Source organism: Giraffa tippelskirchi, chromosome 12, assembly GCF_054371585.1.
Source record: "Giraffa tippelskirchi isolate mGirTip1 chromosome 12, T2T-mGirTip1v1.2.pri, whole genome shotgun sequence".
Taxonomy (NCBI): domain Eukaryota; kingdom Metazoa; phylum Chordata; class Mammalia; order Artiodactyla; family Giraffidae; genus Giraffa; species Giraffa tippelskirchi.
The window spans coordinates 97,084,070-97,104,147 of record NC_137286.1 but is presented as its reverse complement, the minus strand read 5'-3'; the positions used below and the strand labels follow the sequence as shown (position 1 = coordinate 97,104,147).

Genomic DNA, 20,078 nt, shown 5'->3' with positions numbered 1-20,078 from the left:
TAAAATGAGTTCACTTATCTCAAAGGGAATTTATGGAGAGTAAAATGACTCAATACATACACACTACTTAGAAAAGTATCTGGAATACCATAATCTCTCAGTAAATACTGGCCCTTCTGTAAGTATTATTATTCTAGGAACTTACTCAGTTCTGGAGTTAGATTACACTAGTGACATAGGACCTTCAAATCTCAGTTCAACACAAGTAAGGTTTATTTCTCATTCATGCTACATGTTTGGCATGGGACAACAGGGAAGCTCTGCACATTGAAGTCACTCAGGGATGGAAAATGATGGAGACACCACATCAGTGCTTGTTTTCTTGTTGGCTACAACAAAGGGAGGGGAACATGATAAATTCTCACTGACTCTTAAAGCTTTTGTCTGGAAGTAACTCACATCTGACATTTTATTTCCAAACAGATGGAGAAATGCCATCTACAGTGTGTTTGGAGGAGGAGAGGATAACAATTTTTAACTATTAGTCTGTTAGCATTTGTGTTTTTGGTCGATCTTGACAGAATTAGGTCATGCCCAGAAATCTTGAGCTCAAGTGATCACCACCAGTTCTCTAGCCAAGCCAAAATTCAGATCTGACTGTATTTTGTGTGTATGTTTAGCAAAATATTATTTTATTCCTTTTACTCTTTTGTCTGCTCTGCTGTATAGTTTTTGTTATCAAATATCAAGTAACTAATTAACTGTTTAATTATTCCTTACGAGGTAAATTCATTTTTCCTTCTAGCTTATGAAGGTGATTAATTCCTGGCCAGGGTAGGGAGGAGGGGGATATCCTTTTTAAGAAAATTGAGTGCATTCTAATAAGTCTAAAATGTAACTATCAAAAATTTCCTGGAGAAAAATGATGATTCCTGAACCATATTTGTGCTAAAATAACACCAAATTCCAATTAGTGAACACTGTTACATTGATAGTGACATTAATTATCATAATACAACCTAACTGAGAATCTTCTCTTCGTTAATTACTGGCTCTTTACCTTCTCTTTTCTGGCAATTATGTACTATACTTGTAAAATCACAATCATGAATAAAATGTATATATAATGCTCAGTGTTTCTATAAGTCAGTCTTGAAAAAGAAAACAAAGCTATAAGGACCAAAATAAATAAATATTGGGGAATAGTACATATGATAGCACATTCATCCTCCCAGCTGACATCATTAGAGGTATCACACATGAGCTCATAGCTGCTATAAACTTTCACATACAAGTGAAATTTCAGTGCAGCATGACTACCTGTACAGCCACGAGAGTGATAGTGATGGCACAGTGGGTCTTCTGTGTGTCCACCTGACTGCTCTCCAAGTGCAGGAAATCTAAATGAGCTCTCCTTCAAGAAAAGAAGTGCTTGTTGACCTTATGTAAGGTATTAAAAGAATCTCTTAGGGTACTCAAAATTTGGTGACCTTTACATCACAGAGTAAAAATTTTTGATGGTGCTTGCAAATTATTAATCACATCTGGGTTAAAACTTATTGAAAACTTAGAGTAACTTTAAAAGTTAAAATTTTTTTAATTAATTATGTTTTAATTAAAATTTTAATTAAAAATTTAAAAATTAAAGTAGTCTCTATTATCTTTTTTACTGGAATGGTTCACATGTTACAGAAGAATATAGCTAAATGCATCTGTTGAAATATTAAATAAGAGGTGTAGTTAGAGGAGTGATTTAGTTAAAGGGTCAATAATACATATTCAATTTCAGTGGGAAAGCAGGGTGAATAACGTGTGAGTGAGAATAAAAGGAAAGGAATATATCTTATACATATTAAGCTGCTATAATATATCTTCAGCACCAAGAACATTGCCTAATACAGGATAAGTACTCAGTAAATATATTTTTGAATGAAAATATTGAAGAAAGGAGAGAATGAAATAAGTGAATATTCATTTTAATGGATGATACTGTTTACTAAGAGTTGAAAGCACAACTCTCAGTACCTGTCTTCTATTCATACTATCTTTAAATTATAAACAGAAAAACAAGCATGATCCAAAAGAAACAGAACTTTGGGGTTTTTAAAAGAGTTTATGTCTGTTCAAATATTGAAAACCCTGCAAATGATCAAAGACTGGACTCTCAGTAATATCAAGATAATTTCCACATAGAAAATAGGGAAATACCAGAAGAACAAATCAGAGAACAAATATCTAAAATTTTCTCAATTCCCTCTTCCCTCAAAAAAAAAAAAAAAAGATAATGGATTTTATATTTTAGAAATTACAAATGAAAATGTTTTTCTTATTATGGTCTATTCAGATCCTCTGCCCATTTTTCAATCAGGTTGTTTGGTGTTTTTGTTGTTGTTTTGTGTTTTACAAGTTCATGATACATTTTGGATATTAACCTCTCATCAGATATAGATATATGGTTCCGTAATATTTTTTCTGATTTGGTAGGCTGCCTTTTCATTTTATTGATTTTTTTCCTATGCAGAAACTTTTTAGTTTGATTTAGGTCCACTTGTTTGTTTTTGTTATTGCCTTTGCTTTCGATGTGTGCTGAGTCACTTCAGTCGTGTCCAACTCTTTCTGACCCTATGGACTGCAGCCCTCCAGTCTCCCCTGTCTGTGAGGATTCTCCAGGCAAGAATACTGGAGTGCGTTGCCTTGTCTTTCTCCAGGGGATCTCCCTGACCCAGGGATCAAACCCATGTCTCTTATGTCTCCTACACTGGTAGGCAGGTTCTTTACCACTAGTGCCACCAGGGAATCTTTTGATATCAAATTCAAAAACTCATTGCCAAGACAGATGTCAAGGAGCTTACTGCCTGTGTTTCCTTCTAAGAGTTTTACGGTTTCAGATCTTATGTTTTAAAGTCTTTGACTCATTTGTAGTTAATTTTCATGTATCATGTAAGATTGGTCCAGTTTTATTCTTTTGCACGTGGCTGTTCAGTTTTCCCAACACCATTTTTCGAAGAGACTGTCCTTTCTGCATTGTGTATTCTTGGCTCCTTGGCCACAAATTAATGAAAATGTTTTTTTATTTCTGGGCTCTCGATTCTGTTTCATTAAGGTGTGTGTCTGTTTTTATGTCAATATCATACTGTCTTAGTTCTTATATATTTGTAATATAGTTTGAAGTCAGGAAGCACGATGCCTCCAGCTTTGCTATCTCTCTCTCAGGATTGCTTTGTCTGTTTGGGCCATTTGTGGTTCCATACAAATCTTAGGATTCTATGTTCTATTTCTGTGAAAACTACCATTGGAATTTTGGTGGAGATTGCTTTGAATCTGTAGATTACTTTGGATAATATGAACATTTCAACAGAATCAATTCTTTCAAGCTGTGAGCATGGAATAGATTTCCTTTTTTTTTTTTTTGTCTCTACTTCAGTTTCTTTCTTCAGTGACTTTGTTTTCATCATACAGGTCTTTCACCTCTTTGGTTAATTTTATTCCTAGGTATTCTTTTTGACATAGTTGTGAATGGGGTTTTTCTTAATTTCTCTTTCTGATAGTTCATTAGCTATAGTCATTTTTAACATATGTCTTTGTATAGCTTGTTAGTGTTGCTCTAATTAGGTTGCTCAATAATTCACTTCAGTTCACTTCAGTCTCTCAGTCGTGACCGATTCTTTGCGACCCCGTGGACCACAGCACACCAGGCCTCCCTGTTCATCACCAACGCCTAGAGTCTACTCAAACTCATCTCCTTTGAGTCACTGATGCCAGCCAACCATCTCATCCTCTGCTGTCCCCTTCTCCTCCAGCCTTCAATCTTTCACAGCATCAGGGTCTTTTCAAATGACTCAGGTCTTCACATCAGGTGGTCAAAATATTGGAGTTTCAGCTTCAACATCAGTCCTTCCAATGAACACTCAGGACTGATCTCCTTTAGGATGGACTTGTTGGATCTCTTTACAGTCCAAGGGACTCTCAAGAGTCTTCTCCAACACCACAGTTCAAAAGCATCAATGTTTCAGCGCTCAGTTTTCTTTATAGTCCAACTCTCACATCCATACATGGCTACTGGAAAAACCATAGCCTTGACGAGATGGGCCTTTCTTGGTAAAGTAATGTCTCTGCTTTTTAATATGCTATCTAGGTTGGTCATAACTTTCCTTCCAAGGAGTAAACATCTTTTAATTTCATGGCTGCAGTCATCATCTGCAGTGATTTTGGAGCCCAAGAAAATAAAGTCTGTCACTGTTTCCATTGTTTCCCCATCTATTTGCCATGAAGTGGTGGGACCAGATGCCGTGATCTTGGTTTTTTGAATTTTGAGCTTTAAGCCAACTTTTTCACTCTTCTCTTTCACTTTCATCAAGAGACTCTTTAGTTCTTCTTCACTTTCTGCCATAAGGGTGGTGTCATCTGCATATCAGGTTATTGATATTTCCTCTAGCAATCTTGATTTCAGCTTGTGCTTCATCCAGCCCAGCGTTTCTCATGATGTACTCTGCATATAAGTTAAATAAGCAGGGCAACAATATACAGCCTTGACGTACTCCTTTTCCTATTTGGAACCAGTCTGTTGTTCCATGTCCAGTTCTAACTGTTGCTTCCTGACCTGCATACAGGTTTTTCAAGAGGCAGGTCAGGTGGTCTGGTATTCCCATCTCTTTCAGAATTTTCCAGTTTATTGTGATTCACACAGTCAAAGGATTTGGCATAGTCAATAAAGTAGAAATAGATGTTTTTCTGGAACTCTCTTGCTTTTTCGATGATCCAGCGGATGTTGGCAATTTGATCTCTGGTTCCTCTGCCTTTTCTAAATCCAGCTTGAACATCTGGAAGTTCACGGTTCACATATTGCTGAAGCCTGGCTTGGAGAATTTTGAGCATTACTTTGCTAGTGTGTGAGATAAGTGCAATTGTGTGGTAGTTTGAGCATTCTTTGGCATTGCCTTTCTTTGGGATTGGAATGAAAACTGATCTTTTCCAGTCCTGTGGCCACTGCTGAGTTTTCCAAATTTGCTGACATATTGAGGGCAGCACTTTCACAGCATCATCGTTTAGGATTTGAAAAAGCTCAACTGGAATTCCATCACCTCCACTAGCTTTGTTTGTAGTGATGCCCACTTGACTTCACATTCCAGGATGTCTGGCTCTAGGTGAGTGTGAGTGATTACACCATCGTGATTATCTGGGTCGTGAAGATCTTTTTTGTACAGATCTTCTGTGTATTCTTGCCACCTCTTCTTAATATCTTCTGCTTCTGTTAGGTCCACACCATTTCTGTCCTTTATTGTGCTTATCTTTGCATGAAACGTTCCCTTGATATCTCTGATTTTCTTGAGATCTCTAGTCTTTCCCATTCTATTGTTTTCCTCTGTTTCTTTTCATTGATCACTGAGGAAGGCTTTCTTATCTCTCCTTGCTATTCTTTGGAACTCTGCATTCAAATGGGTATATCTTTTCTTTTCTCCTTTGCTTTTCGCTTCTCTTCTATTCACAGCTATTTGTAAGGCCTCCTCAGACAGCCTTTTTGCTTTTTTGCATTTCTTTTTCTTGGGAATAATCTTGATCTCTGTCTCCTATACAATGTCACGAACCTCCATCCATAGCTTAATAATTAGGTTGCTCTAATTATTACATTCTATCTACATAGCTCATCACAGTCTACTGGTGGTGTCATTTTACAAGTCCAAGTGAGGTATACAAATTTTTACATCTGTGTGTGTGTGTGTGTGTGTGTGTGTGCGCGCACACTCAGTTGTATCAGACTCTTTGCGATCCCATGGTCTGTAGCTCACCAAGCTCCTCTGTCCGTGGAATTCTCCAGGCCAGAATACTGGAGTTGGTTGCCATTTTCTTCAGATCTTCCGGATTCAGGGGTGAAAATCACGTTCTTTGTTTCTCCTACTTTGGGAAGCAGGTTCTTTACCAGCTGAGCCATTGGTGAAACCCTTATATCACTTTACCCTCCCTCATTTATATTTGTTTTAAACATTGCCTCTGTACACAGTGCAGGCACAACACTGCCACATCAGGCAGTGTTGTAATTTTGCTTCAACAGCAAATTTGTATTCTCAATTTTGAGAACACTTCAGGAAAAGTAAAGCCTGTTCTTGCTTCCCTTCTGTTTATGATTGCCATTAGCCATTCTTTTAGACTAGCTCTGAGGCTGACAAATTCTTTTTCATTGTCTGAAAATATTTTCATTTCTTTTTTATTCCTAAAGCGTATTTTCACTGTTTGTAGGATTCTGGGTTGACAGTTTTTTTAGCACATGGCAAACATTTTACACTTCCCCTGACCACCATAGCTTTGAATGTGAAATATGCTGTCATTCTAATTGCTTTTTGGAGAAGGCAATGGCAACCCACTCCAGTACTCTTGCCTGGAGAATCCTGTGGACGGAGGAGACTGGTAGACGGCAGTCTATGGGGTCACTAAGAGTCAGACACGACTGAGCAACCTCACTTTCACTTTTCATCTTCATGCACTGGAGAAGGAAATGGCAACCCACTCCAGTATCCTTGCCTGGAGAATCCCAGGGACGGGGGAGCCTGGTGGGCAGCCGTCTATGGGGTCGCACAGAGTCGGACACGACTGAAGCGACTTAGCAGCAGCTAATTGCTTTACCTCTATAGGTGAGATGTCATTTTTCTCTGGCTGCCTTTTACATTTTGCTATGTCCTTATTTTTCAGAACTTTAATTACAGCATGTCTTGGCATATATTTCTTTGGGTTTGCTATGTTTCTTTGGGTTTATTATGTTCACTCAGCTTCCTAAATCTGTACACATTTATGTTGTGTTTTTCTTTTTTTCAAATTTGGGAAGTATTCAGCCATTATTTCTTCAGACTTTATTTCAGTCCTGCTTTCTTTCTCATCTCCTTCCAGGACTCCAATAACCCAAATGTTAGATGTTGTAATCCATAAATCTCTGAGGCTCTGTTCAATTTTTTTCAGTCTCTTTACTCTCTACTGTTCAGATTGGTTAGTTTCTGTTGTTCTGTCTTCTGGTTAACTAATTTTTTTTTCTTCTGTCCCCTTCATTCTTCTGTTAAACCCATCTACTAAGGTTTTTATTTTGTTCACTGTATTTAATAGTTCTTAAATTTCCATTTGGTACCTCTTTACATCATCTGATTGTTTTATTTATTTATTTTGCTGGAACTGTTTGCTGAGTTTTTCTCTGTTTTTTTCTTTCAAGTATGTTCATAACTGCTCACTGAAGCCTAGCCTTTTTCATCATGGCTGGTTTAAAATCCTTGTCAGGAAATTCTAATATCCTTGTCATCTCAGCATTGACATCTATTGATGATCTTTTTACATTCTATTTGAGATCTTCCATATTCATGGTATAACAAGTAATTTGATATTGAAACATGATGTTTTAAATTATTATTTTCTGAGATATTTTTATCTCATTTAACTCTTCTATTTTAGTTGACTTTCTCTTACATAGCTCCACCAGGGCAGGTGGGGAGAACAGCCTCTTCACTACCAGGTGGAGATAGCAATCTAGGTTCCCCACTTCCCTTCCATTGACATCTAGTGAGTGGGCAGCTCTTCATTACTGCTTGCCAGGAGTGGGAGTTCCAGCTCCCTACATGATGTCCACTATTAGGGGGTGGCCTCATTGCTTTCCATTAGTAATAGAAGTCCTGACTCTACTGTGCCTCCTTCCGATACCATCCCATAGGAAAGAGAGAAGGATGCCTCATTCTGTCCACAGGGGAAGGAAATGCAGGGTCTCCACACGTTCTCCACTGACTCCTTGAGGCTGGGGCACCTGGTCAGCAACCAGTAGATATGAGAATCCTGGCTCCTTATTTCACCTTCTCTGATATCACCACCCCACTGTGGATGTGAGGGTGCCCCATTATACCATCGTGAGGTTTCAGATCTACACTCCCCACTCATCCTTTTCTAGTGTGTATCTGTGGGGGGCATAGCTTCTCTGTGGTGTTTGGCTGGAGAACAGTAATTGTCTTTAAGTTTCCTGTCTTCCTAGGATGCCCTTTTCTTCATCTTTCTGCTAGAGAAACATGCTTTTTAGGGGCTTTTCCTTTTGTGTGTGTGTGTGTACGTACCTGTTATCCTGTCTGGATTGCTAGTCTCTTTGCCTCCAAATCTAGTATATCTAAGACAAAAAAAATAAACCAGGGAGGAACTCACCACTTTGTTTTTCTCAGGCCCTGTGGTACTTAACCTGTCTGCCTTCCATGCTCCATTCAGGGTTTTGTTATGTTTGTTTTGTATATATGTATCATCCAATTTATTTTTAAGTTATATTTAATTGGAGGCATAGAGGAAAGTATGTCTGTGGTTAGAAATTGGCGAAAACATCAGATCTCAGGTTTCTGCACATGAAATTGGTTACTTAAATTTAACATACTTTTAAGGAAAATCATTAAAGCAAGTAGTCTTCCTCAAACTATTAGAATTAATCTGCGTTTGTAGGGATAGAAATTATCCTGTTTTAAATTAATGACAGAGGTACATTATTTGTAATAATCAACAGGTAATCATTATTTTGACAGAAAAATAAAATTGTATGTTTAGAAAAACAAGTATATTGAAATACATTTTAAATGATTATAATTTTAATGTTTTTATGTATCCCTTATATTGATATGTCCTTTTACAGTTAAGTTATAGAAAAAAATTAAATAGCCATAAAATGTCAAATTTTTGTTCTCAGTGACTATAATTTTCTACAGATTTTCAAAGTAACAAAAATTGTTTTAAATTAATTCATTGAATTCTTATTAAAAACATAGTATGTGCCAGACATTGTGCTAGAGAGATAATGATGAGCAAATTGTATGCTGCTGCTGCTGCTGCTAAGTTGCTTCAGTCGTGTCCAACTCCTTACGACCCCATAGACGGCAGCCCACCAGGCTCCGCCATCCCTGGGATTCTCCAAGCAAGAACACTGGAGTGGGGTGCCATTGCCTTCTCTGAGCAAGTTGTATAGTTTCTGCCTTAATCAAGGACAGTGTTCTCCTATAATAAAATATCAAAAACTGAAATTGAACCTTCTGTGAAAGCATTTTATATGTTTTTATGAATGGTGATGCTCAGGAAAGTCAGAATATTGATATTATCTTTTGAGTATCTGTCTCCAATACTGTATAGAGAGAAACAGACTTTTCAAGCAGCAGTGTTTATCACTAATGTTTACAAAACTAAATTGAAATTAAAAGTGATATCGTAAAATGTTTCATCGATATACAACAAATATATTTCAGTTGTTTTCTCTAATATCACGTAGATTTTTAATATTGGTTTAAAGTGTAACATAGTTTAGACAGTGTTACGCAATGATGGCCATGATTGTTAATGGTTTATATTAGCTGAAAGCTGTAAAATCATCCAAGGACTGTGTGAGCATTAGAATAATAATTTACCAAGACAATTACCACATACTAGAATTTTTTTGCAGCTCTAATTCAGTATTATTAATAATGGATAAAATTGCACTTTTCTCAGGTTGCTGTGGGCAGTAGGGAATTATTTCAATGAATATTTCAGCACATTATTTTAATCATTGTTCCACCAAATCCAAGTGGGCAATATTTTATAGTTCTTAATTCAGTTACTAAGAAACCATGGTCATTAAATTGCAAACTATTTGTAGTGAGGTCTATCCTGTGATTTACAAGCCTTGTTAAAAACAGTGTAAAAGAATGCAAACTGTGCCATTAATACTTATAATTTGATGCTGCATTTCTTCTAAACTCCCAGTGATTAATGTTTTTAGTAGAAGGAGGAACATTGTAAGGAAAGCAGACCTGAATGTTATAATGCCTAAAATATGAGAATGTTAGTATTTTAAGTTTGTTCATTTGCAGAGGAAACATAAGTATACAAATGCAGTTGTAAAACAGAAATATCTCAAAAGTTACCTTAATTTTCCAATGAGACTAAAGAAATAAAGATTTAATTGTATTTGTTATTAAGAGTTAAATTTACCATAATATATAATATATAATGCCATTCACATTCTTGATGGGTTGAATGTGTGAAAGTTGCTCAGTCGTGTCCGACTTCTTGCAGCCTCATGGACTATACAGTCCATGGAACTCTCCAGGCCAGAATACTGGAGTGGGTAACCTTTCACTTCTCCAGGGGATCTTCCCAACCCAGGGATTGAACTCAGGTCTCCAAATAATATTTAATCCTAATAAAAGAAAGTGTGCAAAGCTTTTAAATTTTATTGTGTAAACAGTCTGTGAATTCATATAACTTGAAAAAGTGTATTTCCAGTTATACATCATTATTAATAATCATTCCTGTTTTTCATGTTCCCATTCTTAGCCAATTGCATGATTTCTGGCGTTTGGATTACTGGGAAGATGATCTTCGTCGAAGGAGACGGTTTGTCCGTAATGCATTTGGCTCCACTCATGCTGAAGCGTTGCTCAAAGCTGCGATCGAGTACGGTGAGTACCAGTGCCTCTTACACAGGAATGCTCCTCGATGTGAGGTGACTCTGTGGTTGATAGTTCTTTTTTCTTTCAGTACCTTTTCAGATTCTCCATATCATAAGTCAAAAATGTTACATTCGACTTTATTGTGCAGCATCATTTAGGTTACACTTAATTAACCCAGTAGTTCTCCCATTTGATGTAGACTCTTAGACTTAGACTCTTCAGCTTCTTTGTAATAGATTAGAAGGCTTTACATAATTGGTTATTACCCACCATCCTTCTCTCACAGCCTAAAACAAGAGTAAAGTCATTTTCCTTTTCAGCATGTTTCAAACTTTGGTCTTTCAGATTTTTTCACTTAAAAAAAATTACTATTGTAACTGTGTATTCAAATTTATATATTTTTATGTATAATTTGTGTGGGTATGTGCACATATGTACACTATGTGATTATACATGAAATATATATACAAACATGTGAACTGTTATGTATATACACAAATACCTGCACATACTTGAGTATTTAACTGAAATAAATATCTTATTAATAATCTCACTACATGGCATTATCTATTTTAACCCTAATCTATTCTATGATTTTCAGTCTAATAAAATAAATCATGCCTCAGTATGCCTGTGTAAATTCAGAATCCTCCAATTGCAAATAAAGTTTGAAAAATACCGTCCTATATTAAAGATAGCATGAGCTATCACACTACAGTAGAATTGCATCCTAAATTGTCCTTTATAAAATGTGCAATAAATAGTAAAAATCAAAATATTTTTCAGTAATTTAATAAAAATGCTGCTACTTTAGATTTCTGTCTACCAAAAAGTGTACATAGGGTTATTCTGTCTGTGCACCTAATTTTAAATGGTCTAAGAAACTGAAATTTGATTGATCATATCACAATTTTATAAACCACATACCCTCAGAAAATACCATAATTGAATACTGTCCATATATTTTTGTTACTAACTACTTTTATTCTCACACTCACCTGATTTTTGTTATTTTTTTTTTTTTTAACTTGAGAGTAATAAGTGAGCTGTGGGGCTTCCCAGATGGTTCAGTGGTAAAGATAAGGATTCTATCTCTGGTTCAGGAAGATCCCCTGGGGTGGGACATGGCAACTCATTCCAATATTCTTGCCTGGAAAATCCCATGGCCAGAGAAGCCTGGTGGGCTACAGTCTGTGAGGTCACAAAAGAGTTGAACGTGACTTAGTGACAAAACAACACCAACACACAATAGTGAGCCATGTGATTTAAAATTTACTGTAATAATATGTAGCATAGGATGCCATTCATGTTCTGATGGATTAAATAGAGAAAATATGTAACCTTAATAGAAAGAAAATGTACACAGATTTGAAAATTTACTGTATACATAGTCTGTGAATTGATATAATTTACTGAGGATTGCAACAAAAATAAATATGTGAGGATTCCAGGCTCCTCTGTCCATGGAATTCTCCAGGCAAGAATACTGGAGTGGGTAGCCATTCCCTTCTCCAGGGGACCTTCCTAACCCAGAGATTGAACCCCACTCTCCTGCACTGCAGGCAGATTCTTTACCGTCTGAGACACCAGGGAAGTCCCAAAACTATTATACCTAAAATAATTTTATACAGTAAAAGTAACTACAGGAGAGACAGTGCTAAAAATATATATATATATTATATATATATAAGTACATATTATAAAATATGTATAAATTATACAATAATTTATAAAACAATTATAAATATATGTATAAATTATACAATACTTTATAAAATAATTATAAATATATGTATAAATTATAAAATAATTTATAAAATAATTATAAATATATATATAAATTATAAAATAATTTATAAAATAATTATTTTATATATGTGTGTGTATATATATATAATTGTTGACTTGTACTGTAGGTGATTTCTTTAATCAACTCAAAAAAAAAATCACCTAAGGATTTAACACCAACTTAAAATGAGTTATTGCCTTTATATCGTACAAAAGAAATTCTTAAAAATATCTACTTAAAGTGGCATGCAGATGGGCTTCTAAAGGACAGAAATCGTATGGACCTAACAGAAGCAGAAGATATTAAGAAGAGGTGGCAAGAATACACAGAAGAACTGTACAAAACAAATCTTCACGACCTAGATAATCACAATGGTGTGATCACTCACTTAGAGCCAGACATCCTGGAATGTGAAGTCAAGTGGGCCTTAGAAAGCATCACTAAGAACAAAGCTAGTGGAGGTGATGGAATTCCAGTTGAGCTATTTCAAATCCTGAAAGATGATGCTGTGAAAGTGCTGCACTCGATATGCCAGCAAATTTGGAAAACTCAGCAGTGGCCACAGGACTGGAAAAGGTCAGTTTTCATTCCAATCCCAAAGAAAGGCAATGCCAAAGAATGCTCAAACTACCACACAATTGCACTCATCTCACACGCTAGTAAAGTAATGCTCAAAATTCTCCAAGCCAGGCTTCAGCAATATGTGAACTGTGAACTTCCAGATGTTCAAGCTGGTTTTAGAAAAAGCAGAGGAACCAGAGATCAAATTGCCAACATCCGCTGGATCATCGAAAAAGCAAGAGAGCTCCAGAAAAGCATCTATTTCTACTTTATTGACTATGCCAAAGCCTTTGACTGTGTGGATCACAATAAACTGGAAAATTCTGAAAGAGATGGGAATACAGACCATCTGACCTGTCTCTTGTGAAACCTGTATGCAGGTCAGGAAGCAACAGTTAGAACTGGACATGGAACAACAGACTGGTTCCAAATAGGAAAAGGAGTACGTCAAGGCTGTATATTGTTGCCCTGCTTATTTAACTTATATGCAGAGTACATCATGAGAAACGCTGGGCTGGAAGAAACACAAGCTGGAATCAAGATTGCCGGGAGAAATATCAATAATCTCAGATATGCAGATGACACCACCTTTATGGCAGAAAGTGAAGAAGAACTAAAGAGTCTCTTGATGAAAGTGAAAGAGGAGAGTGAAAAAGTTGGCTTAAAGCTCAACGTTCAGAAGACTAAGATCATGGCATCTGGTCCCATCACTTCATGGGAAATAGATGGGGAAACAATCGAAACAGTGTCAGACTTTATTTTTTGGGGCTCCAAAATCACTGCTGATGGTGATTTCAGCCATGAAATTAAAAGACGGTTACTCCTTGGAAGGAAGGTTATGGCCAACCTAGATAACATATTTAAAAGCAGAGACATTACTTTGCTAACGAAAGTCCATCTAGTCAAGGCTATGGTTTTTCCAGTGGTCATGTATGGATGTGAGAGTTGGACAGTGAAGAAAGCTGAGAGCCGCAGAATTGATGCTTTTAAACTGTGGTGTTGGAGAAGACTCTTCAGAGTCCCTTGGACTGCAAGGAGATCCAATCAATCCATCCTAAAGGAGATCAGTCCTGGGTGTTCATTGGAAGGACTGATGTTGAAACTGAAACTCCAATACTTTGGCCACCTCATGTGAAGAGCTGACTCATTTGAAAAGACCCTGATGCTGGGAAAGATTGGGGGCAGGAGGAGAAGTGTGCGACAGAGTTTGAGATGGTTGGATGGCATCACTGACTCGATGGACATGGGTTTGGGTAATCTCCGGGAGTTGGTGATGGACAGGGAGGCCTGGCGTGCTGCGGTTCATGAGGTCGCAAAGAGTCGGACATGACTGAGCAACTAAACTGACTGACTGAAAGTGGCATGCTTTATAATATGAACTTAAAATTTTTAAAACTTCATTTCATATGCATCCATTTAGGCATTTTCATCAATTCATGTTGAATTCATCCCATTTGAAATTAGAAACATCTAAAAACAATTTGTAATAGCGGTTGGGCTGCTGCTGCTGCTGCTAAGTCGCTTCAGTCGTATCCGACTCTGTGTGACCCCATAGACGTCAGCCCACCAGGCTCCCCTGTCCCTGGGATTCTCCAGGCAAGAACACTGGAGTGGGTTGCCATTTCCTTCTCCAATGCATGAAAGTCAAAAGCGAAAGTGAAGTCGCCCAGTCATGTCCAACTCTTAGCGACCCCATGAACTGCAGCCTACCAGGCTCCTCAATCCATGGGATTTTCCAGGCAAGAGTACTGGAGTGGGGTGCCATTGCCTTCTCGGAGAGGTTGGGCTGGCGTGATATTATTAGTGACACTGAGTTGCCAATACCACATTTGTATAGGATTCACATTATATCACATTTGTCATTCTACAGGTTGCTTGTAGAAAGGGTCTGTTAGAAAAATATTTCTTTTGCTTCTCTATAAAAATTGATTCCTTATTGTGTATGTTCAACTTGTAAAATGTCTCTTTTGCTAAACCAGTGTCAAACCTTATCAGAAACAAACTTATTTTTTTTTTACTAACATCTTTTTAAGATTGACTGTCATGTATTTTAGTAATATAGTAACCATTATTAATGTATCTAAACTAAAATATAATATTCTCATATTTAAATAGATGAAAGATATAGGTGATAGTAAACATCTGTGTAGTATAAATGTGTCTTAAAATATATAGTGATTTATGAGGGCTTCCCAGGTGGTGCCAGTGGTAAAGTACCTCCTGGCCAATGCAGAAGACATGAGACTCAGGTTCGAGTCCCTGGGACAGGAAATCTCCTGGAGGAGGACTTGGCAACCTACCCTACTCCAGTGTTCTTCCCTGGAGAATCCCATGGACAGAGGAGCATGGTGAACTACAATGCATAGGGTCGCAGAGAGTCAGATGTGACTGAAGTGACTTAGCACAGCATAACACAGTTGTTTATGAATTTTGAATAGTAGATCATTGGCAATATTCAGAACCTATTATCCCTCCTGAGTTGGATTCTTTGATAAAAGGAAAGTAGGGTATGTTTTTATTTTATGCATATCTAGAACAAAGACCACATGTATGCCATGAAGTATTCAGGACATCTACATGGTACCCATGCCAGGTTTACTTTGTGCTCATTCCTGGAGTTAAGGTAGAGTGTGCTATACTGTGGTCAGTCCCTTCAGTCGTGTCCAACTCTTTGTGACCCCATGGACTGTAGCCCGCCAGGCTCTTTGTCCATGGGTTTCTCCAGACATTGAACCTGTGGGATCTTCCCAACCCAGGGATTGAACCCATGGTTCCTGCATCTCCTGCACTGCAGGCAGACTCTTTTACCGCTGAGCCACCCGGGTAGCCCCTAGGACTGGGTAGTAGAAGACAAAAATAACTCAAACAATTCTACTCCCAGAAACAGTTCTAGAACACTCCTCTTCAACTTCACATCAAAGGATTTTAGGAAGTGAGTAGAGGGTAGGGAGTCGGGTGAAGTATGGAGGATTTGAAGAGGTGAGTGAAAGGTTCTCCATGGAGTGATTTGTACCTAGAAGTAGAAAGAGGAATTACAGATGGCCAGGAACGTAGTACTGTATCTTCTCCTAAACACTTTTGTGCCTTCTAACCTATGTATAAAGTATTTCTTCAGAAGAAATAGGAAGTAAATGTCAGTAATTATTACAAAGCACTTCATTCAATGAAAATAGATGTTGAAAGACTTAATTGAAAACATATTTTGTATATTTTAGAGAAAGCTTTTGTATTCACATTTTCCCAGAACATTCATAAAAGCTAACAAAACTCAGACCATCATCTGGCCACTCTGCCTGCCATTAAACATTTAAATGTGTTTTAAGTACCTTAAAGTCTGGCAGTGTGTAGACTAACATCCAAATGATTTAATGTTTTGGTTTGTGTAGACGTAGATGAAGGGTATAAATATAGCATAAACCTACAAATTTTGAGAGACCTTCTAGAACAAATTGAAATTCAATTATTTCTTCTTCTGTATTAAATAATTGCAGTATTTCAAATTCTGTCTTGAAAGTTAAACATTAAATGCAAAAAGAGAAACTCTGCTGTAATCTATAGTCAGTTTTGGTGTTTTTTTTTTTTTTTTCTGTTTATCTACATTGTGGCAACAAAATTGTTTTAGGAACAAAAGAATATTTTATGACTGAATGTTAAGTATGGCTAGAAGTATTTGAATCAGTGATTCCAAGTTTTCAGAATGTTAACCAAGTTGTACAAGCTGAAAGAATAACCTAAAATTATTTAAATATGGAATATTTACATGGCCATCAAAGCAGTCCCTGAGAGTGATCACTGGCATGTAGTACACTATGTTTCAAGAATGTGAGCCTATATTAATATAATATAAGTGAAACTGAATTTGCAGAGTTAATGTTTTAATAAATATGTTTTGAATCACTAGACTTTTCCTTTAATTCAAACATTTTAGATTAAATTATAGTTAAACTTTCGTGTGCTGGGCAGAAACAGCTGCAACTTAAATTTCATGACATTTAATTTTCATTTCATGACAAAGTGCTTTTTGCACTAAAAAAAAAAGATAATTTATTTGGAGCCACAAAACAAATACATTAGCAATACTTTCTTTTAAATGAGAAAATAATCAGAATTGGATATATTTTCAAAGAGACATAAAGGAGAATTATTTCATATTTACTTTGAAAAGTGTGCTCTTCCATTTCATTATTAAAACTTTTGGTTGACCGTTTTCAGTTGGAAAACATCCTTAACACTGATGGAGTTTTTCATCCTTCTTAGTAATACTAATGAGTTGAATAATTTATGAGGTTGTCATGTGCAAAAGATTTGGTGTGATTTGATATACTTTCAGCCTCTGGTGTTGGAATGTGATTAATAAAAACCTAGAGGCATGTAATTTTTTTCCTGGTGTTTAATGTTCTAGTTTCATATGTACTCAATGTGCTATTTCGGTATTTTCTAATACTAAAATCTCATTCAAGTGCAAATTTAATTGATTATCAGGAATTTTGCAGACCATAGCAATGGAAGAATATACTATAAATTCATCTTTTGATCAGCTGGACTTTCTTCTTCAGGGCAAATTAGCTAAAAAGCAAATGATTGAAATAGGAGTGTTCTATGTATTGCTTGTATAAACATAAAACCTAAACTAGACAGATTCTGGCACTAAAAGATTATGCTGTCAAAAAAATAGTTAAAATCTTAATAAGTTTGGTTGTCTTGTTGACTGTCAATTATCATTTTGGACTCTGTTTCCCTTCTATGAAATTATAGTGGAACAATGTTTCATCAACGCTTAAGATCTCAGACTCCCCCATGTCTGTGATCAAAGAAGTCATCCTAAATAGGTCTGATCAGGCGTCGCAGAGGAGGGCAGGCTACTTTAGCCAGAGGGAAAAAAAACATGGAGCAAAGATGACAAAGTTAATCAGTCATTTCTTTGGCAATAAATAATAAGATATGCTGAGAACTGCAAATGAGAACATCCTTAGGTTCCTCAGAGATGTGTCTGTTTAACACCTGATTTATTCAAGCTTGTGAAGCTGTCACGATATGACCTTGATGAATAAAAAGCAGCTCTGTAATAAATCTGGAATTAAATTAGTTTTGATGGTATATGCATGACTACTGTAAAGTGCTACTTGCAGTCATCAAGAAACAAGAAAAGCACTGAGAATAAAAAAAAAAATACTAATGCAGCTACATACAGTTGTTGAGACAACAACTTCAAATTATCTGACTTCATTTTTTTTTCTGACTTCAATTTTTTGAAGAGTTTACACTTAGAATAGTTGGAAAAGATCATTTGAGTTTTTAACCTAGTGGTCTCGATTGTTTGTACCATATTGTCTCTAGCAGACATCTTATAACAGTTCATTGATAAGCTCATTTTAGTTGGTGTATTATTAATTAAATCTTCATACCTGGAATGAAACAGATGATCTGATTATTGTTAAAATAATTTATTGAAAAATTAATGATGTAACTTTTGTATGAGTGAGAGAAAGACATACATGGAATCATCTTTCAGCTTTTTTTGATGCTGGTTCATATTTTAATATAATCTCATCTTTACCTTATGGTTTTATAGTCTCTTAAAAGAAATAAAATGGATCATTTAAATGCTGACTTATAAAATATGTTTATAAAATATGTTTTAAAGTTTTCATATAAGAACATTTTCATGTCAACCAAGGTTTTAACAACTCCCCTGTTTTTGTGTTGAAGCTTTAGTTGGAAGGCTTTAAACTGACTCAAGAGGAAACAAGTAGCTTCTTTCATTTGAAGCATTTATCAGGTATCTCCCACACGCCATGCATGCATGAAGTACAGGGTTCAGAGGCTGAGACACATTTTCTGCCTCCTCACAGCAGTTAGTTTAGTGTAGTGATTCCCAACAGGGATGGAATAAGCCTGGGGTTCCTGGTGTCTAAAGAGTGGAGATTAAAAATGCTGCTAAAATACCCAACCATTCTCCAGACAGTTCATCAAAAGGACAACAAAATCCAGCCGAAAACATCAGTAGTACCAAGGTTGAAAAATCCTGGTCTGGTGGAAAGAAATAAGCTGTTCTCATAGAGGGAAGTGGTACTTCACAAAGGAACAGAAGAAAGATGGATGACTCTGGGGATAGTGGGTTGGAATCAGCTTCACTGAAATAATTACTTATGAACTGACTTGAGAGAAGGTTAGCAATTTATCAGAAGCAGCAGAGTTAATAACAGGAATTTCCAAGACATGGAGGCATAAAAAAGCCTAACATTTCTTTGAATGGGATCCGTATTTCGCACTTGGTAGTAGCTCACCTTATGAAGTTATCAGAAAGTATTTTGATTTTAGGTATTTTATATTCTGAGATAAAAGAAAAAAGTCGAGGGCAGGAATCATATCTTTCAACCATTTCATTTAGAGCATTCACATTAATACAATTTCATGTACTTAATTGCTGTTTACTTGATAATTCATTCATTTCAGGGTATCAGTTCAGTTCAGTTCAATCACTAATTCATGTCCGACTCTTTGTGACCCCATGAACCCCAGCACGCCAGGCCTCCCTGTCCATCACCAACTCCCGGAGTCTACCCAAACCCATGTCCATCGAGTCGGTGATGCCATCCAATCATCTCATCCTCTGTTGTTCCCTTCTCCTCCTGCCCTCAATCTTTCCCAGCATCAGGGTCTTTTCCAATGAGTCAACTCTTCACATCGGGTGGCCAAAGTATTGGAGTTTCAGTTTCAACATCAGTCCTTCCAGTGAACACCCAGGACTGACCTCCTTTAGGATGGACTGGTTGGATCTCCTTGAGGTCCAAGAGAGTCCAGTCTCAAGAGTCTTCTCCAACACCACAGTTCAAAAGCATCAATTTTTCGGTGCTCAGCTTTCTTTATAGTCCAACTCTCACATCCATACATGACTACTGGAAAAACCATAGCCTTGACTAGACGGACCTTTGCTGGCAAAGTAATGTCTCTGCTTTTCAATAAGCTGTCTAGGTTGGTCATAACTTTCCTTCCAAGGAGTAAGTGTCTTTTAATTTCATGGCTGCAGTCACCATCTGCAGTGATTTTGGAGCCCAGAAAAATAAAGTCAGGCACGGTTTCCACTGTTCCCTCATCTATTTGCCATGAAGTGATGGGACCAAAGGAACATTTCATGCAAAGATAGGCTCGATAAAGGACAGAAATGGTATGGACCTAACAGAAGCAGAAGATATTAAGAAGAGGTGGCAAGAATACACAGAAGAACTGTACAAAAAAGATCTTCACGACCCAGATAATCACGATGGTGTGATCACTCACCTAGAGCCAGACATCCTGGAATGTGAAGTCAAGTGGGCCTTAGAAAGCATCACTAAGAACAAAGCTAGTGGAGGTGATGGAATTCC

General features: G+C 36.7%; 1 protein-coding gene across 6 annotated transcripts in view; it reads left to right on the top strand.

Annotated features, from left to right (window-relative positions):
- The window catches only part of NBEA (neurobeachin), a 650,396-nt gene that overhangs the window by 378,712 nt on the left and 251,606 nt on the right, over positions 1–20,078 (top strand). For all 6 annotated transcript variants that reach the window (XM_081551831.1, XM_081551834.1, XM_081551833.1 and 3 more), the window contains one exon: positions 10,246–10,370. In XM_081551831.1, the coding sequence (XP_081407957.1) occupies positions 10,246–10,370 (125 nt within the window). The remainder of the gene's footprint in view (positions 1–10,245; positions 10,371–20,078) is intronic.